General features: G+C 37.1%; 2 protein-coding genes across 3 annotated transcripts in view; one reads left to right on the forward strand and one right to left on the reverse strand.

Moving 5' to 3' along the window:
• The window catches only part of BCL2L14 (BCL2 like 14), a 26,841-nt gene extending 20,497 nt beyond the window's left edge, over positions 1-6,344 (forward strand). Inside the window, exon 7 of the transcript XR_002124079.1 lies at positions 6,326-6,344. The gene's annotated coding sequence lies outside the window, so the exon portion shown is untranslated. The remainder of the gene's footprint in view (positions 1-6,325) is intronic.
• Positions 6,345-7,893: 1,549 nt separating this feature from the next.
• LRP6 (LDL receptor related protein 6) overlaps positions 7,894-25,859 on the reverse strand; it is a 133,798-nt gene continuing 115,832 nt past the window's right edge. Inside the window, exons 18-23 of one of the 2 annotated variants that reach the window (XM_019643292.1) lie at positions 22,678-22,914; positions 21,884-21,994; positions 17,191-17,421; positions 15,740-15,876; positions 14,535-14,632; positions 7,894-11,962 (exon numbers count right to left, since the gene is read on the reverse strand). In XM_019643292.1, the coding sequence (XP_019498837.1) occupies positions 11,668-11,962; positions 14,535-14,632; positions 15,740-15,876; positions 17,191-17,421; positions 21,884-21,994; positions 22,678-22,914 (1,109 nt within the window). In that variant the 3' untranslated portion in view covers positions 7,894-11,667. The remainder of the gene's footprint in view (positions 11,963-14,534; positions 14,633-15,739; positions 15,877-17,190; positions 17,422-21,883; positions 21,995-22,677; positions 22,915-25,859) is intronic. The other variant, XM_019643293.1, reaches the window with a different exon arrangement.

Below are 25,859 nucleotides of genomic sequence, written 5' to 3' on the forward strand. Positions count from 1 at the left end.
TGAGCTGTTGTTCAGCATCTTAGCTGTGGAGGGCAGTGTCACTGGCCCTCATATGTGGGATCCGAACCGGGGCCCTCTGGCATCCTAAGCCAGTTCTTAACCATCACACCACTCTGCCGGCCCTCAAAGGGACTCTTGAGTTTACTGCTATGTCTACTAGTTTGGGAAGATAACTGCCAATTCTGCCTTTTTCACTCACTTCTCTGGGAAAATTCTTTGGCAGTTTGAAAAACATCCATTTGACAGAAAACAATTGCTCCTACTACCCTCAGCCCTCTCAGTGATTTTACCTCTGACTCTCAAGGTCTCCAGAACTTTATTTTTTGTGCGAGTGTAATGATGAGCTTACTGTCGTAAGAGTCTCTCATGGTTAAAATAAGCAATAAGTAATAGTACTAAAATTTCTGTGAGGATCAAATGAGTTAATTTATATAAAGTTCTTAGAATAGTGCTTGGTACTTAGTGCCAAGGGTACACTTATGTTCCCTAGCATGTGCTGCCCTGAGCTAAGCTGAAAATTTCCTCTCCTCTCAAAGCAGTCACTGATTGTTTTCCTGTAAATTATAATGTTCAGCATTAGGTGTTTTAGTAAGTGAAATACGTTCCATAGTACGTATTTAGGACACACAACAATGTTGAAAAATACTTTCAAATTATAGAGTCTTACAAATTTCTGGATCTCTAGCACCCAACATATGGCTTTATGTAATATAATAGGTGTTTAATAAACCTTTGATAAGCAAATGAATAAATGAGTTACATAAATGAGAGACATACTTTCAGGGAAAGTTGGACCTATTTATTATCACATGTCTCACTACCTGACCCATCTCAATTAAAATGAGTTAATCTCTTTTATTTCATCCCCCCACACTGAAAGTCATAAATGTTAGGGATAAACATAGGCATGATTGATTAAATCATTGGCCATTGGCAACTGATTCAACCTCCACCCCCTCTCCCAACTACATCAAAATAAACAAATGAAACAGAAACAAACTCATAGATACAGAAAACATTTTGATGGTGGCCAGATGGGGGTGGTTGAAGAAGGGGAAGGGATTAAGTACAAATTGGTAGTTACAAAATAGTCATGGGGATATAAAGTAAAGCATAGGGAATATGATCAATAATATGGTAATAACTATGTATAGTGCCAGGTGGGTGCTAGTCAGGGAGATCACTTCGTAAATTCCATAAATTTCAAACCACTAAGCTTTAAATTAATATAAAATAATATTGAATGTCAATAAATAAAATAAATAATTTAAAAGACATGAATGTTTTGGGGTAATGGAACTGTTCATTACCTTGCCTTATTTCATCAGTGTATACATCAGAAAATTAATCACTGTATACTTTAAATACATGCAGTTTATTATATATCAGTTATACCTTGATAAAGTTGTTTTAATTTTTTTAAATGAAGACTAAGTGAAAACATTTTCAGAAAATCAAAAGTAGAATTTGTCAGTAGACCAACAGTATAACGACATACCAAAGGAAATTCTTCAAGCTGAAGAAAAATTGTACCAAACAGAAAATCTATACAAAGGAATGAAGAGTACCAAAAAAACAATAAGTATATGGGTCAGTAAAAATATTTTTCTCATCTTTAAATTTTTAAAAAAGATAATTGCTTAAAGCAAAAATAACAATGTATCATGACATTTATAACATGCAGAAGCAAAATGTATGACAGAAACATAAAGGACTGAAAGGGGAAAAGGAAATAATCTGTTGTAAAGTTCTTATACACATGCAAAGTGGTATATTACTTCAAGATAGACTATAGTAAGTTAAAGATGTACACTGTAAATTATACAGCAATGATTACATATAAGCATAGCTAATAAGTCAATAGTGAAAACATGGAATACTAAAAGATACTCAAGTCAAAAGAAGGCCAGAGAAGAGAAAAAAGAACTGTTGGGCTAAAAATAGCAATATGGTACACAAACCTGCTCTTAGCAATAATTTCATTAAATGATAATGGCTAAACATTCCAATTAAAAAGCAGAAATAGAATCAATAAACATGAAGACCCAATTATACTCTCTGTTTTATGTCTAAACGTGAAAAAGAGATTGGTTAAAAGTAAAAGAAGACAAATATACATGCAAAACTAATGAGAAAGTAGGAATGTGTATATTAATATTAGTCAAGGTAGAATTCAGGTCAAGAAATATGGGGACAAAGAGGGACATTACATAATGATGAAAGGATGAATTATTAAGAAGACATAATAATCTTAAGTTATGCACAGCTCAAAATAAAGCAAAAACCAATGAAACGAAAAGGTAAAATAAACAAATCCACATTTATAGTTGGAGATTTCAACACTCTTCTCTCAGTAATTGATATAAGTAGATAGAGTTGGACAGTATAAATCAAACTGACCTATTTGACCTTTATAGAAAACTGCATCCAACAACTGTAGAGTACTACTCAAATATCCATAAAACATTCACTATTATAGATCATAGTCTGGCCCATAAAAACAAGTCTCAATAAATTTAAAAGGATTAAAATCATACAGAGTACCTATGATCATTATGAAATTAAATCTAAAAATAAAATATCAGGAAAATCACCAAGTATTTAGAAATTAAACACACTTTTATGTAATTTATGGTTCAAAAAAAATCACAAGCTTAGTTAAAAAATGTTTTGAACTGAATAATGAAAACAAAATTTGTGAGATGCAGTTAAAGCATGCTTAGAGGGAAATACATAGCTTTAAATGTTTATATCAGAAAAGAAAGGTCTAAAATCCATGATATAAGCTTGCATCTTCAGCAGCAGCAAATTTAGCTCAAATAAGTAAAAGGAAGAAAATGAGTAGAAAACAATGAAGCAGAAAATGAACATATATATAATAGAGAAAAATAAATTAGAACAAGAGCTGATTTCTTTAAAGATCAGGAATATGGACAGACCTTCAAGTTTGACTATCCAAGATAAGTCAAATTACCAATGTCAGAAATGAGAACAGATATTAAAAGGATAAGGGACTGACTTTATGCCAATAAATTGACAACATAGATGAAATGGACAAATTCCTTGAAAGATATAAACGATGAAAATTGACATAATTTAAAATCGCCCTAGAGATAAATTGAGTTCATACTTTAAAAACCTTCCTGTGATATACACCTGTGTTTAAGAATCATAGCACTACATAGATCTTGAGGGCCCTAACCCTTTCCTTCCCATGGAATCCCCAAGAAAAAAGATTCATTACTAGACACAACACAAGAGCCTTCAAGGCCATGAAATTGGGTAGTGGTAGTGGGGGAGCGTTTGGTAGGATAATCAGAACTCAAAAAGCTCTCAAGAAAATAACTTTAAGAGATCCAAGATGGTGTAGATAAACACTGTGCCTACGTCCTACCATGAAAACATTAAAATTACAACTAAATTATAGAACAATCAACCTGGGGAACCATCTGAAGTCTAGCTGAACAGAAATCCTATGACTAAAAATATGAAGAAGCCACTTTGAGATTGGTAGGAGGGGCAGAGACACGGAACAGATCCCAAACCTCTGTGTGGTGGTTGAGAACCTCGGCTGCGGAGGTTCCCTGGGAGCACCGAGGGACCCCCAGCCTGAAGTACTGATGCCAGAAAGAGGAGACCCCACAATATCTGGCTGTGAAAAACAGTGGGGATTCTGACCATCCAGGTGGGACAGAAGGCTGCAGGAAACCCAGATTCCTCTTAAATTGCCCTTACACAGACTCGCTCACAGGCACTCACCTTGGGCTCCAGCGGAGGAACTGCAACTTGGGAGGCATCAGAGATGTACAAGGGGACAGACTGAGGTGTGTGACTTTGGAAGGAGGATTAAAGGACAGTTGGCGTTTTCCCTGTGTGAGGTCCTCCTCTAATGCAGCCAACAGGCAGGCGCCATTTTTCCTGTGTTGAGCCAGACGCCAAAGGCCAAATCTGAATCTGATTGGCCTGGTGAGCTCCACTGTTCCACCCCACTGATTCACAGGGACCCTGCCCTACGCAACTCCCCCAATGCTGTAGGCACTTTCTCCAGCAGCCAAGCCTGCCCATATTGCACTTTTTCTTGGGAAACTATTGGAGTCTGGCAGGCCGCCAGCGGGAAGTGACTGGCCTCAGTGTGCCCTGAGACTTTTGCTGAGTAGCTCCAGCCTCAGCACTGGCACCAAACCAGAATTTACACAAACCTGGTGACCACAGCTCTTCCACTCCAGTGATTCCCTGAGACCCTGCCTCACCCAACTTGCATACCTCACAAAGCTCTAACAATGGCTGAACCTTAAGGAAACTGGCAGGTGGCAGCAGGACTCAGGGTGTCCTGGCTTTTTACGGAGCTATCCCAGGCTTGGTACTGGTAGCAGATGTCCTTGGTTTGTAGTGTGGCCTCTCCCACGCACAGGAGCAAACAACCATAGGTTGTTTTGTAGCTCCTACCAGGTAGAGCCTGTTAGGTCACAGGCAATGGGTGACCTGGGCCTGCGCTGGAGCCCCTCCCAAGATGTTCCAGAACCAACATATTTGGAGGTTGGCTTCAGACCACAGCAGAGCATCACCCAATTAGCCCCCCGAGTGGCACACATAAAGGGTAGTCTCAACAGGCACCAGAGCCCATTGGGGTGAATCCCACTCCACAGGTTTAGCCCTCTGCAGAGCAGCCTGTAAGCTGTGGACATGGCCAAACTCCACAGCCAGTCAGCCTGAGGGTCAATCCCACCCACTGATGTGCCAATAGCAATCAAGGCTCAACAGGAAGGCACACACAACCTATATAAAGGACACTCCTGGGCACCCGGAGGTGACCAGGGAGACTGTGACACCGGGCCCCACAGGACACCTACTACATAAGACCACCTGGCCAAGACTGGGAGACATAGCAGATCTACCAAATACAAAAAAAACAAACACAGAGAGACAGCCAAAATGAGGAAACGAAGAAATGTGTCTCAAATCAAAGAACAGGAGCAAAATCCAGAAAACAAACTGAATGACACTGAAGTAAGCAACCTACCAGAGTCATGGGGATGTAACGTATAACAGGGGGAATATAGTCAATAATATTGTGATAGTGTGGTATGGTATCAGATGGTTGCTGGACTTATGATCACTTCTTTAGCTGTATGTTGAGTAATTATGGTGTACCCCTGAAACTAATGTTAGCTATATTTTGTTTTAAAAACTTAAAAAACAAAAACAAACCACTTTACTATATAGCTTGGGCCTGGGGCTGTCTCTTTTGAGAAGTATAAATTCCTCTGAAATGCAGAGCAAGAGAAGGGGTCAAGGGGAAGGAGGCCTCTAACAGGGATCTGCACAGAATAGGACACTACATAGGTGTTTGGCCTCCAGAAGACGTAGAAATACTATTCACTGCCTAGAATGCTTTATGCACAAATAGCTCTGGAAAGGTAGTGGAACTGGCTGTTTTGAAGTCAAGATTCAGAAAGCTCTATTAGAGACTAATACCAACATATGCTGAGAATCAATGAGTTCAGACATGCCTTGATAGTTAATTAAAATGGAAGAGATTAGAATCCAAATCTCAATTCAGTGTCCTTTCCTGTCCACCCACTGCCAACTGTCTCTGATCAAAATTTTGCACTGCAATTTTTCATACTCAAATTTGGCATCTCCTGGTCATTAACCAGTTATCAGGGAAAAAATGGGATACTTAGCACAGTACCTGGTGCACAGTATATGCAGGCCCAATGTTAGCAAAACTATCCTTTCTTTTTTTAGCCTCTTTATTGGGGAAGATTGGCTTTACATAGAGACTAAATCTGAATTTACAAATGCAAATCTCAGGTAGAATAAAAAAAATTTTTTTTGGGGGGTGTGTGTGCAAACCAAAATACCTTCCAAGGTCTCAACTGGGACCCCTGTAACAAAAGAGATTAACAAGAGAGAGCATACAAATGTTTTACGTGACACAGGAGACCTCATTAAAAAATGAAGACCCAGTAAAATGGTTAATTCTGAGTGTTTTTATGCTAGGTTTGATGAGTGGAAAGTCATGGGGAAAAAATAACGAGACTAATAGTATGAGCTACGTGTAGTAAAGTGGGGGAGACAGCAAGGCTTATTGAGTCGGATTCGTGTGCCCCTGCCTCGTATAAGAATGCTCCTCTCCTCTGGGTACAGGAAGGCACCTTTCACGTGAGGGTTTATAACCTCCTTCTGGGGAAGGTCAGTTACTTCCTGTATATGCCATTTCTCAAAATCCTTCAGCTTAAAATACTCAATATGCCAAGGTGCCATATTTAGGGGTAGCATGGCCTGAACCCCATTAACAGTAACTCATCCTTTAATTTTACAGAAATAATGCACCATATGCAAGGCAACTAATTAAAAAGACTGTGTACACTTAGCTGAAAACCTACCTGGGGAAAGAACCCCAAACAACTTGCACTGTTTCCCCATTCCTGTTTGTACCTGCCTTTAAATCAGGTAAACCAACCATAGTCTTGCCTTTGCTTTCTTTGACTCAACTGGAAATGGCACAACTTAACATGATTTTTGTTTTCCCTCAAAAGGAAAGAATAGGAGGGGTCAGTAAAGAAGCCAAGGTAAGCTCAGGTTCAAAAGCATCCGCTAAGGAAAGGCCTTTATTTTAAAACTTGGTTTCCATTAACATCTGATGTTTGAGCTCAACTACTTGGAAGAGAGGTTGTATTTTATTTGAAATGCAAACAATAAAGGTGAGTTTTGTTGTGTCTAAAACACAACAGTCTATCAAAGTAAAACACAGTCAGTGGTTTTAATTTCTTGCTGAAAAGAAATGACACTTTTACTTTCCACTGTTTTATTATAAAAATCAACATTTCATTTGTTACAACTCAGCTTATTGTAATAATCAAAAGGGGAATTTATACAAGGTATTTTTATACAGTTTACAATTAAAGCACTTATTTTACAAAAAGGGGGAAGTGAATAGTGGACAAGGGCTGACCAAATGTTGGCCATTAAAATATAAATACATCCTTGCAAAGCACCATCGTACCAAAGTCCATGAACAAGAAACACCAGCTGACTTTAAGACAATAACAAAGATTAAAGCTTAAGAAAAATTTTAAAAAACACAAAGGATAAACATCTGAAAGCAGCACCAGATCCTTCACTTGCAAATAAGGCTAGTCCAGCTTAAATATCTTGGTATCCTCTTTACAATTCAAAAATTTTCTTCACTAACCCCAGATACTTATTTGCTTTCTCCTTTTAATATTCATATTAAAGGGGTGTGTATATATATTATATATATATATATATATATATATATATATAATATATATATATATTATATATATATCTTCATCCCTGACCTGCTTATATTTGATTAAAAAAAAAGAATGGACAGTTAAGCAATAGCAGTTGTCTATAATTCTTTGGTGTTAACTTTTAGAGAAACTCTAAGCAATAGTGGGGAAAAAGTTTTGTTAGGTCTACAGTCCACTTCTGAGTACATGAAATCGCTAGTTTATAATTCTGTAAAGTCATGAGGATTTTTTTCCAGCAGTAAACAAGAATGGTTTAAGGATGCCTTACAAAAAAGAAAAATAAATTGTGCCTGGACTGAAGGAAGGTGAAGATAGTCATTTCATTCTAAATCATAGGTTACCCTAAGACTCTACCTCCCCCTTCTCTACTCAGGTACAGGCTTAGTTTAAAAAGTGGAATCAAGAGAAACAGAAAGAAATATCCTGAGTTTATGGAATTACAAAGCTCCTAGTTAAAAAAAATTATAAATGTAAAATGATATATTTGAGGTCCAAAGTCCTCTAAAACTTCGAGAATTTTAAAGAGCTAAATTTTGAAACTATTATGAAATGATGCCATCCCAGAAGTCAGAAACCATATGCTACCAGTACTTTCTCCAATCATCTGTTATTTCTCTTGGCTCATTTTAGGCTTGAGCTACGGAAAGGAATACCAAATAAAATTAAATTTCTCGAGTTTAAGAATTCTGAGGACATGTTTTAAACAACATTTGATTCTAAACTTCTTTATGACTCAGTTCATGCCTGCACTTAAGAGTGTACAGTCTCATTTGTGGGTGTCCAAATATTTGATCATCAACTGGTATTCACATACTCATATCCACACTCCAGAAATGTGAATGACATTTATATAGACTTAGCACTGCACTTATTAAAAGCACAACATATGTGGGGTACAAAAAGCCCATAATTTTTGTTTCTGAATTGTTAGATATGAAATGGTAACCACTATGTGGCTCTTCTGGCATGCATATAGCTACGGAGCGGCACATTCCCCTGCAAGAGGTAAAACAATTTTTAAAACTCTATTTCTAAGCACGTAATCTAGGCACAGGATTAGACAGGGACACAGCAGCAGCACATCTGTCTCAGATGTTTCCTTAAGCAAGCTTGCTTAAGGAAAGCCTTTCTGGTACCACAAGTAAATAATCTCTACTATTATTATATATAGATTACTGCTATCAGGTCATTAACAGGCTAGGTAAGCCTCAGCTACAGACTCTACTACACGTAATTAGATTAATCTTCATTAATGGGCCTTTACAGCAAAATAAAAAGATATTCCCCCAAAACCAATTGCTACCTAATACAGGTGGAGGTTATTTTTTATATCCTATTATCGAATGAGTTGGCCTTAGATAAATTATTGACTTTATTTTTAAATGAACAAATGCAATCCTCAATCATCCTAAAATTTTACTGCTCTAATAACCCCCTCCAAATTATCCTCCTCTATTAGATGAAAATGTACTGCAGTCTTCATTTCTAAATACATATCATCCTTTTAGAATAGTTGTTCTCAAACTTATTAAAGGGTCAGAGCAAAACCCGTTGGGCCACTGTTGAAAAGACCAGGGCTCTGTAGGAGCTAAGTGCAAAGTTAGAAAAGTTCAGTCACGAAAGATCATTTCAGTGCAGAACAACTTGGTCTAGTGCACAGAATGTATGCTACGCTAAAGTTCATTTCTCAGGTAATTCTAATCACATCAATAAGTGGGCATTCTTTAAGATATGTTCAAAATAAATACTTTTGTATTTAAGAAATCCAATGAAATTGTATCCATTTTTCCCCCATGCATAATGAATCTAGCAATACACCAAATTCAAAACACTTTTCACCTTTTCCCGATTTGTGCACTATGTTTAGTTTTAATCCTGTTTTTCCAATTAAAGCTCTTGTGTTTAATAATCAAGATAGTTTACTTAAGCTTAACTGTCCATGTAACCTGAGGAGAGCCAATAAATCTTTCCCACATTTTGAAAATTCTCTCATTTAAAGGTATTCCCCCAAATATTAAGAATCCATCTCAACTACCCCAGAAAGAGGACTAAGATTAAGCTGAACTGCCTTTAAATAATTTCAAATTGGCACACAAATTAGCATTTTGCAAGAAGAGGCCATTGCCATCGCAGTACAAGCACTTGGACTGTGATATAACAAGGCAGTATTCTTCTTAGTTCATTATAGTGCAAGTTTCCCCATGGGAAGCCCACCAGATAAAGATGCACATTTAAAAATGTAAACATATAGAATTCTCAAATTCTAATTGATACCCAGTTATTGCTAACCTTTCCATCTTCATTTAAACATCAAGTGCCCCTGTGTGTCACAGAATGCAACTTCAGTGTCCATTCTGTTCGGCTGGGAGCACTTTGCTCCATCAACAGGAAGAGTTAATTAATGCTTGTCTGACTGAAATGCAAGACACTGATGGATTACCATTTATTTATATGCAAAATCAAGTGCTCCTGATTCTTCTAAGGTGTCCCCAACAATCTAAGCATTATTCTGAAACCACATTGTTTTCTCTTTAAAAAGTTTACTTAGGTATGTTTTAATTGCTTAAGGAATTACTTCACCCCTGCCGATATTCTGAATCCTTTCTTCCATTGTTTTCTCTGAAATCCAGAGAGGCCTCAGCAAGACAATTTTTAAAACATCATTCAATAATTAACTGACTAACATCTGTTAAGGTAAAAAAAACCACTAGTTTAAAAACACATTCAATTTTAGCAGAGAAATGCTGGAAACATGTAAAAAGCAGGAAACTAACTTCTGGCAAGGTGGCAGAGCAGTGCTAGAATCATTCCACAGGTCAGCCCTAACAGCTGCAGGCGGAGCAGCTCCAGGACCTGGCAGGTCAGGCCAATTACAGATAAGCCCTCCATTATTCCCCTCCACCCGAGTTCTGATAGCTGAGAAGTTAACCGTTTGCCTTCTCATTTAATCCACATTTTAAATTTGTTAAATCATCTTAATCCATAATGGGATAAGAGAGAACACACATAAAAATATATGAGGTGATTATAAGAATAATTTGTGGATAATCTGAAAAAAATCTAACATTCACATTAGGTAACAGAAAGATATTAAACTCATGTCACACATTAGAAGAGGTATGTATGTAGACATCATTCTGAGAAAAATTGGCCTAAAGAACATGAAAATGTCACAAACAGTTAATAAAGGGAAAACCTAATGATAACAAAAAATTCTTTTTAAATAGATTGTTTCTAACCGGAACATATTTAAATGTTTTATTAGGAAAAATATATATAAAAATGATTTCATATTGTGATATTATATGCTGAAAGTACTGCAAGGATATATGATTACTTTACAACAAAAACATAATGGTTAAATTTGTTATTCTTAAACACTGTCTATATGTGTTGTATGTAAAAAGACATTTTAATGAGCATTAAAATAATTTGAGAAGAGGAGCAATAATATGTCTGACCTTTGATCATTATGCAGAAACAGCAGTCAAATTGAAGAGCTAAGCCTACAGGGGAATGGAGTTAGTATAAATATTAAAATGAAACCTTAATTTAGAAAATTCTATTTAATCAATCCTCAGATAAAAAGCTTTGAATAAATCATGGTATCTTGGCAAAATGGTCCACAAAGCTGCTGGGGGAGGAAGCAAGGTGAAAACACCTAGAGAAAAAATTGATTTTTGGAAGAATGTGAGTTCTAAGGTAGGGAGAGAAGGCTGGCACACACAAATAGCCTCCCAGTGTCTTACCAGACAGCTGATCTTTCTACAACAGCAACACCCAGAGTGGATTTTTATAAATATTTTCCTCATTAGACTTGTTGGATTCCTAGAGAAAACAAAGCCCTTTGTCCAAAGTTAGTATTAACTCCTTTTTTTTTTCTTTCATGATTTCTTAAACTTGTTGGCCCTCAAATGTCAGTCAACATGAAGGCTATTTGGCTACTTCCAAGTATCTATGGTTTGCTGCTCTGAGATGTACTTAATTTTTTCTTCTTCTTTTTTTTTTTTTTTTGGTATCAATAAAGCCCAGACATTCCTGGTCAGTGATGCCTTTATTATTCCTGTTTCCTTTATACTCAGTCACTTCACTGGGTTTAAGGCATGCTCTGTGTATTTAGTTTGCAAAAATAAAACTTTTAGTACAAATTTATTTTTATACAAATTTTTATGGCACAAGCAGCAAATTTGCTGTTTTAAGAAAATATATAAATATCCTTTTCTTCTGTACAAATATCTCCAGTATTCCCTACCCCATTTATAATTTTTAACTGTACATGGTCTGCCTCATCCTTCTCTAATATCTCCCTCCCCCCCTCCAGATCTCAACCAAATTTGTATGTACACTTCTGCGTTGGAGGCAGTCAGAGGAGGAGGGCCCCTCCTCAGGAGGAGTCCGTACAGGGAGAGGGTGGAGGTGGGTACAGGTGATGAGAGTAGCTCCTCTCCGTGTATGGAGAAGGTGGGCAGCTTTCATAGTTCTCTTCTGCTGACAAGTATTGGCTTCGGGGTGTGGGAGGCGGGGGCACAGGCTCTGAGTCATAGTTCAAGTCACTCGTGTAGCCCTTGGCTGTTGCCACTGAGGTCATTCTCCGGCTGGGAGCATAGTCACTGTCACAAACATCTGTGCTGCAGGGTGTGGTGGGGGGTGCAAAGTGCCGGTAACTGTACGGCCTGTAGCTGGTACCGGGAGAAAATCAACAAAAACAGAGTTAGTTGGATAAAAAAGTGGTTTTCCCTATCAGAATAGAGAGGCATTAAGAAGTAAACTTCACTTTGAAGATAATAAGCTACTACAATTTAAATCTGCACACACCAAGAGGCAATTTTCAATGGCAGACTGAAGAAGATAGCGTGTATTTTATATTTGCAAATAAAATGTGATTAGAGGATTAAAAATGGATAGGATGGGAATGCAGAGAAAACTCCATCTAGACCCTGGATGTGCTCTTATACATTTAAGTTAAATTGCATCACGAAATAAAAAAGAACTATTCAAAGTTGTACATCATGGTCTTTGAAAAATCTCTCAGTTATACATTTAGTATTCAGTCTGTAGCATGGACCTCACCAATTTCTGCCACTTCATGGTCTGTGAGAAACATGGGTCTTTACCTGTTTTACACTACTCAAGCATGTTAGCATTCCCTCAACATTCTTTCACTGCTCTCTAATTCACCTGATGAATAACTGAATGATGTGTGACGATTTCCTTCTCTCTTTAAAACTCAAATACTGTACCAGACAGGCTGAATATTGTAGACAGCCTAAGGGGCATATCTACTCCATGACTGGTACTTACTATCAGCAAAGGGAAAGTGCTGTGGATTGGAAGAACAGTTTTGATCCCCTGTCTGTAGAAAGCATATTGTCATAGGGTGGCTTTAACTGCACATCAAAATGGTAAATCCTAAATATCCACATAGGACCAGTAAATTTTCTAATGTGTATTTCAGAGACCTAATTTAAATAATAAATCCTAAATATCCACATAGCACCAGTAAATTTTCTAATATGTATTTCAGAGACCTAATTTATTGCTTATACTTGTTTATCTACCTTTTCAAGTAATCTATAGCTGTTAAACAAGTTTGTAGCACGGCTAACTAAAGGAAAAAAAGCATTGGAAAAAGAGAATCATACTAGTCACCTAAGAGCTGATTTAAAGTGCTGGTTTTTCTATCATTTCTTATACCATTTGTATTCTAAATATGGTAAAGTTAATCTTATTTATATGCTTTCTTATCAAAGTAACTGCAAGAGAGGGGCAAGTACCTAACTAAAGCAGCGATTCATAAAATACCTGGTGATAGCGCCACAAGATACTATCCCAGGATACAGCCATCTGATATCATTTAGGACTTGTCTCAAAAGAAACAGATGTCAAAAGACCAAAAGTTGCATAACCTGTTGAGCAGGTTTTCTGGAGTGTTGTTTTTTTTTTAAATACCAATATTGACATGACATCACAGTATTTTTAGGCCTTATCTTTCTGTCCAATCATGTGTCGAGCCTTGGTGAAATTTCTTGGCTCAACATGTAAAAGGCCCAATACCTCTGTTTTCATTAAAAAAAAAAGGCAAGTTCCAATTTAGACAAAAATTTCAATAAATGATAAAAAATTTCACTCAGAAGAAATAAACTGGGTTTAATTTCAGAAGTGGGAAATGATTAAATAAGAATTGTTGATTGATGTAATTATGTGCATTTAATCAATCTTATTCAATTAAAAGAAATTTAAAATATTTTAAATGAAAGTTTAGGCCTTTCTTTTTGTTGTTGGTTTCAACTTTCAGGTTTCTGCCTATTTTGGCTTTTTAGAACAAACTTGTGGCAGGGAAAGCAACATTTACAACAAAACATAAAAACCAGTTCAGAGTCAAGCCTATCTCAAATAGTCTTTTATCTGTAAGCCGAAATGAGAATTCTGAATGAGATATGATAAATAGTTTCCACTTGATTTCTATGTATCTATAAGGTTATATATCAGGGCCACTTGGCAGGAATGCTAGGAAACACCTTATCTAGAAGATAACGGGCACTTGAGGGTGTCAGTAAATACCAAGCACTAAGTGTTTAGACTGAGAATATCAAGCTCTTGACTTTCTGCTGGCCTTTCAAATAAGAGGGAAGAATTGAGGCCAACTCACTAGTACCTAACCTGCTCAATATAATCTACAGACTCACAAATCCACGCAAAAGCAGAATAATTTCCCCCTTTCTGGCTTACAAATATATTTCATTTATTTTAGTGAGTCATGATCTATTCCATGCAACTATATGGGAAATTCTCATTTCAGGTTGTAATAACCTATGTAAGTAAGGGCTGAACTTAAGCTTCTATCAACTTGTCTCAAATTCTGTGCTCTTCATAACCCTGCTGTTTTACAGTTTTCACAACTCTCTTATCCCAGAATTCCATTCTCATACTACCAATCCAACCAAACCTGAGCAGTAACCTGTTTTGAAATCAGCCACTTCGGTGAGTAACTTTTCCTTAGAACACTGGGCAAAGGAATGGGGGGCTCTATTACTCCAAAAGCCAGCATTTGTGACTTTTTTTTTAAATGTATAATGCCCTGAAAGAAAAAATTTGTGGTAAGGGGCAATTATCAGCATTTACCAAGACAAGATGCCAATTCTCTCTCAGTGACCATTAGCTACTCACTTGGAGCTATATCAAGCCCACAACTAGAATACTTCATCCTTCCAATAAATACTTCATTTTATATTAGAAGAGGATGTGTATTACCTGTAGGACCTATGAGTGGAAGGACTGTTTGAAGAGTAACCAAATTCCATAGTGTAATGTGATCGCTCTGTAGCTGGGGATGGTGGAGGGTTCAAAATCTAAAAGGAAAGATAATTAAATTATTAAAATAACAATGGTCTATTCCAAACAGAGACTATTAGACTTTCTTTCAACTTCCCTTCCTTCATCTCTGTTTGTATTCCTTTCCATTACACTATTAGCAGAACCCTTCCTTTCTAAAGAATAGATCTCAAATAGTATTTTAGGATTGTGGCTCTCAACTTCTTAAAACATGGTTTCATCCTGGCTAAACAGGGCAAGGTGATGAGAAGGAAATCTATAATCTACAAGTCACTGGTTTAAGTTCAGTACAGCTGGGTTCTGATTTTTTAAAATTATAATTGTTTAGAGAAAAATTACTGACTTAGGAGAAATACCACATGCTTCCTCTTTTGGGAGGTCATGGAATAAAAGTTCTAAGCCTCTCAGGAGGTACTATTTCACCTAAAATATAAAATTAATATCCAGTGCTTTCAAATATGCTGGTTACTATACAGGAAACCTAAAGAACAATTTGTAAGTCTTACATGCTGATGGTAAAGACTTCTTGGAGCCTTATATGCCTAAATTCTGTACTAAATAAATTTTTACATTACCGTCACTGAGTACCCACATTTAAATGAGTTAAAAATCTGAGATCCTGGGCCGGCCGAGTGGCGCGATGGTTAAGAACTGGCTTGGGACGCCAGAGGGCCCCGGTTCGGATCCCACATATGAGGGCCAGTGACACTGCCCTCCACAGCTAAGATGCTGAACAACAGCTCAACCTGGAGCTGGGCTGCCATGAGTCGCTGGCGACGGCGTAGGCTACAGCCCGTGGCAGTGGGTTGCCATGGACTACCATGTGTAGCCAGCAGCCAGTGTGAGCGGCCAGCAGCAGCAGTGAGCTGCCGTCCAGAAGCCGGCGACTGATCTGCCTCGCCCGGGAAGAGCGCAATGATGGTGCCAACTTGGGCCAATGAAGCAACACCCTCCACAACTAGACTGAAGAACAAAAACAACAGCAACTTGTCTGTTCCCCATCCCCCAATTCCCCAGCGCTGTTCCCATCCCCCAATGCCCCAATAAAAATCTTAAAAAAAAAAAAAATCTAAGATCCTATTTATCTTAGCATTCAAAATGAAACAGGAAAACAGGCTGCTTACTGCAGGGAAATAAGTGCCTTTGGTGCTTGAAGAACTACTTGATGACGCTCCTGTGACATGGGCTCGGTCATAAGGGGGTCCACTGCTTCCCCCCATGATACTGAGGGAGCTGATCATTGATTTGCCTCGAGACATTCCTAAAATGAAGGAGCATAAATACTGAAGATGAGTAAGATCTAAAAAAATGCATAAAATAATTTTATTCAATACTAGGATTACAAATATCAACAGAGAGTTTGGTTTTGAAACAATTTATGCCCTTTTCCTAATAATAATTGAAAGCACTTAAGGGAGAAGGGAAATGAATGTTCGCTAGAAGCGAACACGTCCTCTGAAAGCTGGCCTAGAATACGGCCAAGAACAGCTTCCATCGCTTCCGCCCCAGGATGGAGGCAGTTCTTCAAAGGACAGGGTTCCAACCTCTTAGAGGATTTGAAAGGACTGTGAAGAATGGAGGTTGTGGAGCAGGGCAGACTAAACAACAGATTTGCTCAAAAGGAAACTAAACCTATTTTTAAGGGCATAAATATAACGAATGGAAGATTATTCACCTACTGGATGCAAATGTTGTAATCACAACCAATGCTAAAGAAAAAAATCTATTTTTTCCAAGTGACTCCCTAAATTCCACAACTGCAAATAGGTAAGGCAACACGGAATCATTAGCAGTTTAAAAACCATGTCTGTTTACTTAGTTACACCTAGAATAAGTCCTTATTTTCAGAGGGCTTTTTGCCTGCCACCTCCTTCTCCATATTCATTAAAAGAAAGGCGTCTTTATACTAAAAACACCAGGAAGCACTGATAAGCGGCACTTCTCTAGAGCAATCTGGTCTACCCAAGCACAGACCTTCTGACTACTTCACTATGCCTGAACAGACCCTAGTCCCACTGTCAGTATCTATAGTTAGGAGAAAACAGAAGACAATTTTGCATCCCTCCTTGCTATTACCCAGCTATTTCCAAATCTTTGCTGAAAAGGAAGCTTGCTTAGTCTATTTTTTGGCCTCTTTTAATTCCTGGGCTCAGTAATACTTAGGTCGCCTGGTTGTGAACCTAAGGAACTTGTGGTTTATGAGTCTTTTCACCAAATGACTAGCTGATCCACTTTCAGAGAGTACATCCAGAAATGCAGTATATGCGATATATGCAGTATTTATATTTATATATATATATATATATATATATATATATATATATATATATATATATATATATATACACACATATATATGCTTTATATCCTTTGGCAGTTTCTACCAAAACATACCTCAGGTCTTTTGTGTAAAGAGAAGGTACTAAAAGTAAAACAGAACATTTGTTCTGGTATTTTAAACCCAAAGTAGTCTAGTTTGAAACAGACTCGGGGCAGTATCTTCTTTTGATTATGGAAACTTGGCAATCTTGCCAGGACTCAAGTCTTGCTTCTCAGTGGATCAGTGTTAACTCACCTGGAAGAGAGCCTGACAAAGAGCTTGGGTGTGGCACATAACCCAGGGGCACAGAGGCTGGTCCGTGAACTACATAGTCATTAGTCATGGTTTCCCCATCTCCCTTCATACGTGGACACAACATCCTCTGGCAGATAAAGTATATGGTTCCAGACACAAAAATGGTGACAATTACTCCAATAACTGAACCAACTGTATTGGTGGCCTGTGGAGCTGGCTCCTCGGTTGGATCTAAATGGAATGCAGTATAGTTAAGTAATGAAAAAACAATTGTAGGTTCAAAATAGTATTCAAAGAGGGCTTGCGGGTAGACTGTGAGGCCAATGAAGACAACTCAAACATTTTTCTTTTTTTATGAATACATACACATCATGCCCCATGGATATATACCGTATTTCCCCATGTATAAGACGCACCCAGTTTTTAGACCCCAAATTTTTCAGAAAAGGGTGCGCCTTATACATGGGGAAATACGGTACATGTCATCATTACGAATCAAAACAAACTATTCACAAGTAAAGACTGAGATTAAACAATACATTGGGAAGTATAATTGTAAATTGATAAAAACAAAGATGTAAATTATAGATTTAAACACCATTAAGAAAATTTAAATACATATATAAATAAAAATCTATCCTACCTCATTCTGTGTATCATAAAAAACAACCAGGTTATTTTGGAATCTCAGAGAAAATTTTAGGGCCAAAAGAGATGAACCTAGAAAAGTCATTAAATGTTTTAAATGGAATGGATGGAAGACGTCAAAAGCAGATCTGAGCTAGATTTTACGTTTGAAAAGTGACATTTATGCCCGGTGAAAGGAAATCAGAAGCTAAAGGTGAGTGTTATACGCTGCTGCCTTCAGGGTGAGTCTAGCTGTCTGAGGGCGAGGATCTACTGCACAACGTCTCTGATACTTGAGGACTCGGAAAAAAAGCAAGCACTAAAGGAAGACCCTGCCATGGCATCCGCCTTCCTGGGATCCCTGCGCTATCCGAGGCTTTAGAAGCACAGGGAGTCAATATTCGATGCAGACGGAAAGAGCAAAAGGGCGCATCACATTTAGAGCATTACTCTATCCAGAAGGAAAATTCTTCCATTCTGAGCCGTCAGACTATACGCATAATTGCAGATCCTTAAAAACCTTCTTGCTCCTTCTTCATCTTACCTCAAAGCTCTCATCTGCATGCTAAACTCCCCCTCGGGTAGATTAAATGAAAGGAATGAGAGGAAATGACATCATTAAGTCACATAATACATAGGGGCTGCCAGGTACGTATTTCATCTATAGACTCGGAGGCACAGGCTCTCCTTAGTCCTTGTGAGTCCATTCATCTTTTTTATTCCTGCTTAAGGCCTTGGTATTCCTTTCTAATGCCAAGCTTCAAGACAGAATAGTTTACACTATGTCCAATTCTTAGTCTCTGGGTCCCATCTTATAATAATCTCTCACTAAAATCAGGCTTCTATCCTTACCACCGCACTGAACTTCGTTTGGCACAAGTCAAAGTTTTCCAATTTGCCATATTCAATAAACCCTTCACCTCACTGACCTCTCAAGATAGTCAATGCTGCTGGCTCTTGCTGTCTTCTCAAAAAAGTCTCATGGATATCCTCGAAGATACCCCTCTCTTAGTTTAACTATGTCTGATGATTGTTTCTGTGTTCTTTTGTTGGCTTCATTCTCTTCTGCCTGCTAAACTGCATTGATTCCCAGAGCCCTGTCTACCCCCTACTATTTTCCTCCTCTACTTAATGCTTCCTGGGAGATTTCACCCACGGCCTCAGCTTTCATTACCATTAATAAACTGAAGAGCCCAAATCTCTCTCTTGAGCTACTGATCCATAATCAACAGTTTCCTGAATGGCTTCAATGGGATATCCCATGGGTGACTTTAACGCAATATATTCAAACTGAACTCACTGTCATCATCATCTATCAGTTTCCTAGATTCCAGGAGTAAAGCAGATCATAAATAAATGAGATGCCTATGCCAAGTTAAAGGCCTTTAAATTCAATTATGAACAAAAATAAATAAAACAAACCTGTATCAGCCAAACATTAATTATATCTGCAGCCAAGATATGGGATGGTATTTCAGTTTTCAGTCCCTGCTGTATATTCTAGTTAATGACTCCAGTCACTCCGTGAGATATCTGTGTGTCAACCTAAACTTATCAACTATACCTAAGTGGTTACCGGACCCATTTTATTTTATTTCTGAAATAACTCTGAAATCTATCCCCTCCTTCCCACCACCACTGCTCCTTTTGATTCAGCTCTTCATCATCTTTTGCCTGAACTACAACAGTCTCCTGAGCATTTTTAAATTATAGACTGCAAGTCACTGAAGGGTGAAAACTTAGTGGGCTGTAACCAGCATTTTAAAACAGAAAACTTCAGAATGCGTCATACATGATATAGATAAATACTGTTGTACAACATATATGTGTATGTGTGCACCCACATGTTTGTATTCCTCTTGATGTGGTCAAAAAAGTTTGAAAACAACCCATCTTACAGATTTCCCTGCCTGTAATTGTATCACCTCCAATCCATTGGTTTTACAGCTTTCACAATTACACAGCCCTGCTAGTCCTTTACTTGTTTTTCAATGACTGTCCATTCCACTGGGTTACTGTCTAGGCTCTTCAGAAGAAAAACAAGGTCTTCTATGATCTGGTTTTTATGTATGTTATCTCTTGCTGACACCCTTTAAAATATAGCATATATTTTGGCAGTCCCATTTATATGTAGTTTCCCAAAGGTGCCTGTTTCATTCTACTTTTGAACAGGGTATCCTGCTGCCTGGAATGCAATCTCTTCACTTATCTGCATAATTAACACTATTCATTGATCAACAGCCAATTCCCACCCTCCCTCCTGGCCCAGAAGCCAGGAAGCTTTATTTGGTTGGAATCATGGCACTTTTGGGTGTGTGCCTTGCATATCAAGAGATGACACCTCACTTCTGCCCAAAGCTCCAGAGGCAGCCAGGCTCCTCAGCGTGTCCCCAGCTCAGGGACTCAGCTGTTTGTTGATCCAGGAGCCCAGGGGCCCAAGGTGTTTCTGCAAACCTCTGGGGTGGCAGGAGGAAGGCTGGGCTCTGGCTAGGTCTCTGCAGGGCCTGGAGCAGGGAGCAGAAGAGCGACCCCAGGGTGTGGGCGTCCTGAGGCTCAACACCCAATCCTAAGCACCATTTTTCATTTTTTTTGATGAACCCCATCTTCCTTCCTTTGTGCTACTGCTTGTACAGATCTCTGTTATAGACATCTGATATCAGTTCTCACACTCCTTTATCAAGAGTACCTCCTGTGAGTCAGGCTATATGTTTTACATACAGTAAATCATTTAATTTTCTCACGACCACTAGACTAAACATTATCTTCATTTTAAAGATGAAGAAACTAAGGTTTAACAAGAACAAATAATTTTCTGGTAAGAGGTGGAGCTGGAATTCAAATCCGCCTTTGCCTGGCTTTAAAATCCCTAATCTTACTACTCCCTCAGCCATGGAGGGCTGAGAAACTTGGCACAGGTGCCCCATATCTTTAGCACATAGCAGGTATTCAGTAAATGCTTAATGAACAAATGAGTAGACTGTAAAAGTCTTAGTGGGAATCCTATTTGAATCTGTAAAAAAACGCCAGCTTAAAGTCTTTAAGATTCAAGAGTTTTTAAATGAGTTCTATCTAAATTCCATTAAACCAGTTTTGACAGGATAGGCCTGGCTTATGCTGAATTCCATTCAGAACTAAGTTTATCAATTTGGGATATATTTTATGTCAGGGCATTCATTGGTCAATAGTTATGAACCTTGAACAAACTATAGGCTATTCAGCTTAGGGTTTCTAGGCATAGGGATACTTGTTGGCTCAAGTACCCTTAGGCTACATTTTTAAAAGCTCTTAAAATTACTGAGAGACTGGTGGAAACATGTCAAGACATAAATATTAGACCTTAAACATGGACCAATGTTCAGAAACGCTTAAGTTTAGACCTTTGATTGATTTCCACATATCTACAGGATATACCTCACTTTAGTGCATTTCACTTTATAGCACTCCACGGATTTTGTGTTTTTTACAAATTGAAGGTTTGTAACAACCTTGCGTCGAGCAAGTCTATCAGTGCCATTTTTCCAATGGGCTCAGATGATGGTTAACATTTTTTAGCTATAACGCATTTTTTAATTAAGGTATGTACATTGTTTTTTTTAGACATAATGGTATTACACACTTAATAGACTAAGTATAGTGTAAACGTAACTTTTTATATGCACTGGGAAACCAAAAAACTCATGTGACTTGCTTTATTGCAATATTCGCTTTATTGCAATATTTGCTTTATTGCAGTGGTCTGGAACCAAACCCGCAGTATGTCTGAAGTATGCCTGTAAATTGTTTGAGAATTTCTTTACTTGTGGTAAAACAATACATATTCTTTTCTGATGCTTTACTAAATGTTTCTGTGAAGATTTCTGTGCCTAAGAAAACTGCTATCTTTAAGAAATTATTAAAAGCAAAACATAAAAATCAATCCCTGGTTACAAATGACTAGCTTAACATTAATATTTGTTTCTTAATAAAGAAATATTGATTACAAGTGAATCACACACACAAAGAAAAGGAAAACATATTTTAAAAATTCTCCCTTAAGAGTAATACACAAGGTTTTAGTCCTACTTACAACAATCCAGTTCATCTGATTTGTCACTGCAATCCACATTATGATCACATTTCTTATGTTTTCCAATGCACTGACCATTGGCACAGCGGAACTGATCAATTAAACAAAGCACTGGGGAAGAAATGCAAATAGTTTTCTTATTTTTACAATAATGTAAAGCCAAACTCTGGCCAGAGTCCAAAAGTACTTTCTGGGTGTAAATGAAAATCAAATCAGACTTTTAGATGTGGCTTTAAAAAAATCAAATTATTCTCTGGGGATTTCCACTGGTAGAAAGAAAACAGTGGAAAAGAGAATCCAACAAGAAATTTCCTATTTTCTTCCTTATGTTAAATTTCATCTTTCACTAATCATTCAGTTAAGAATTAAAGAATTCTACATGCATTTCTAGATGCTAAAGAATTTCAGAGAATTTATTGGTTTGTTTGTTTTTTTGATTTTGTTTTATTTTACCATGTTAAAGGTCAGTGGAGGATAGAGGAAAATATGAAATTACACTATAATAAATAAATTCACTAATTCAGAATTCCTTGGAAACAAGCGCTATTTTTACACATTGAAGGTCTAATCTTTTGGCCTCAGTCCTCAATTTGCAAAGTTTATTACTGTGTATAAACCTTGTGCCTATTAAGTGAATTAAAATGATAATTTGGAATACGTTACTATGTTTAGACATAATAAACTCAAATGTACTTGAAAACCACAAATCTACCACCAAGCCAAAGCAACACTGAATTTCAAACAACTTAATGGAAAAAGGGCTCCACAGCCAGATCCTAGGAATTTCTGGATACCTTCACAGTTCTTCTCATCTGATTTATCCTGGCAGTTTGCATCTCCATTGCATCGGAGGGCACCATCAATACACTGCCCACTGGCACACTGGAACTGGGACTCTGAGCATACAGGACAGTTGAGCTCATCACTGTGGTCTTCACATTCCGTAAAGCCATCGCACCGCCAAGCCACTGGGATACAGTCAATTTCTCCCGTGAAGCAAGTGAACTGCTGAGGAGAACATGTTGGGGGTTCTGTAAAGAACAAGGGGCAAGGGAGTGACAAAAACAAAATAACTGTCACAGAGAGATACAATCACGCTTGAGTGAAGCTTATTTAATAATCAAAATGTACAAAACACTTTATATAACAGATAAAATCTGTAATCCATCTCATCTAATCAGAGAAGAAATACAATTTTTATACTACCTCATTTAGATTCATTAACTTGTAAAACTATAAGGCCAGAGTTTTTCTCATATATTGTAATTCAAGTAGAATTATTATATTTCCAATCCATTATAATCTCATACATAACCTAGGAATAATCACTATAAGCATCAACCTCCAAATAATTTAAAGTTAACCTAGAATTTGTAAGTTTTCTAGCTCTGAGATTCTTAAAGAGTGGTCCACGAACTCCGGGGGAGTCCCTGAGACCTTTTTCAGGATCACAGTGTTAAAACTATTTTATAATTATACTAATATGTCACTTGCCTTTGTCACTACATTTGCACTGATGCTACAAAAGGAATGGTGGGTAAAACTCTTAGCATCTTAGTACCCTCAAGGCAAAGGCACCAAATTGTACTAGTAGCCACTGTATTCTATATAGCCACACACTCACAGAAAAAATAAAAGGGGGGTTGTATTTAAGAATATTCTTGATGAATTAGTAAAAATACTAATTATATAAAAATCAACTCTCTGAGTGCATGTGTCTTCCATGTTCTGTTTGATAAAATGGGAAGTATGTATACAGCTCATGTTGCAAACCTAAGTATGATGGTTTCTCAAGGGAAAGCACTTCGAGTTGTAAACCCAACCCAAATGGAGCACCATTTTTATTTGAAAGAACTGACAGATTAACTATAGTTGTTTACACTTGGGTATTTGGCAGTAAGTTTTTAAAAAATGAACCAATGAGCCTGTTATTTCAAGGAAAACAATGGCAAATCACAACATTGTACTTCTGTGGCAAGTTATAACACTGGAGCTTTCAATGAGAAATCATAATTTTAGAAAACCTATATCCAACATTGTAAGCTTGACAAATTCCCAGTACTTCGAGGCATTTCTGGTGAGACTGGTGGTGAAATTAACATGCTCTTTTGATACTGTATAATGAAATGCATCAAAATCTTACAATGACTAAGGTATAGGGTTACAAAATCATACATGGGAAAAACATCCATTCAGAGCACAAAATAGATCAGCAGATTTTAATATAAAAGACTACAAAACTGATACAGTTTCAAATTCCACATTGCAACTAAACCTACAGAAAATGGTCACTTGTCAAGATCTGGTATAGAATTCAAGATAAATATCCATAATTATTTGAAAAAGCTATTATTACAGTCCTCTGTTTTCCATCTACATATCTATATGAGGCCAATATCTTTATGTATTCCAACCAAAACTACTTATTACAACAGATTGAATGCAGAAGTAGACATGAGAATTCAGCCCAACATTAAAGAAATTTACAAAAATCTGAAAACAATGCCACATTTCTCATTAAAATTATTTTGCTTTAGAAAATATAATTTTCTTAACAGATTTAACTTGTTAACATATAAAGATTTATTCTTATTTTTATAAATATTTTTAAAGTTCTTAGTTTTAAATTCTACTGTAGTAAATATAAATATAATGCAAACAAAAGCTCTTTGGGTCCTCACTAATTTTTAAAATGTAAAAATATGCTGAGACCAGTTTGAGAATTGCCATTGCTTTGTTTAGCAAATAAGGAAACTGAGGCTCAGAGAGGCTAAGTGAATGCCCAAGGTCACAGAGCTTTCTATAAATAAGGGATGATTTTTAAAAAAGACTAAAGCACAGTCTCCTTACTTTAACCCATTGTCTTTATTATAATATCACAGGCTCACTGACTTCTTTTAAAAACTTCTCTGTTAGTAAATTATCTAGAAAACACAACTTTATTACATGACTATGGATCAGAAAACCTTTTTATCTTTAAAACAGAATACTGCAGGTTACAGGTGAACATTTTACATGGGGGAATCTGAGGGATGATTTATAGAGGGAATTTGAGCCTACTGTGTATTTAGTACTATATCACTAGATCATGTGGAGAATAAAAATCGATAAAATATGGTCCATGTCATTAAAGAGCTTTAATTTGGTTGGGAATAGAAATAGACTAACGAATATAAAACAAATGATTACATTACTCTGAACTGCATGTTATACAAACTGTGGTAAGAAAAGCTACAATTCAGAGAAAGGGGGGAACAAAAACAGTGAGGGGTTCACAGATCATGAGACTAGCTGCACTCTGAAAAATGAATAAGATTTAGGATGGGCATGCAAAAAGAGAAATACATCCTGAAATACCACAAGTAAATCCATAGCAGCAAAACAAAATGTTCTGACATGCCATAGTGATCATCAGACTCTAAACAGCCAAACAAAAAGTGAGCAGGTTGGGAAGAAATACAAAATGAAATGGATAGGTAACGGCTCCAATGAAAACATGTCTTTGAAGTCAGGCATAGGAATTTAGATTTTGTATATTATTTATCTCCACAGTTAAATTAAAAAAAAAATCTTGTACACTAACATGCACTGCAGTTTTATTTTTGATAACAAAAAATTAAAAATAACTCAAATGTCCCTCAACAGGATAATAGTAAATTGTGGTCTATTTATACAATGAAACACTACTCAGCAATAAAAAGAAAATACTACTTGATCCAGTCCACTGTACAGCTGAATCTCAAAAATACTATATTAAGCAAGAGAACGCAGGCATTTCAAAAGTACATATATCATGATTCCTTATATAAAGTTCAAAAACAGGCAAAGCTAAACTATGGAGATGAAACTCAGAATAGTGGTCACTTCTGGAAGAAGGGAACTGGCTGCTAATGGACACAAGGGTACTTTTCTTAATGACAACAGTGTTATGTCTTGTTTGGGTGTTGGTAACACAGTTGTATACGTTAGTTAAAAC

This window comes from Hipposideros armiger, unplaced genomic scaffold, assembly GCF_001890085.2.
Source record: "Hipposideros armiger isolate ML-2016 unplaced genomic scaffold, ASM189008v1 scaffold_76, whole genome shotgun sequence".
Lineage (NCBI taxonomy): Eukaryota > Metazoa > Chordata > Mammalia > Chiroptera > Hipposideridae > Hipposideros > Hipposideros armiger.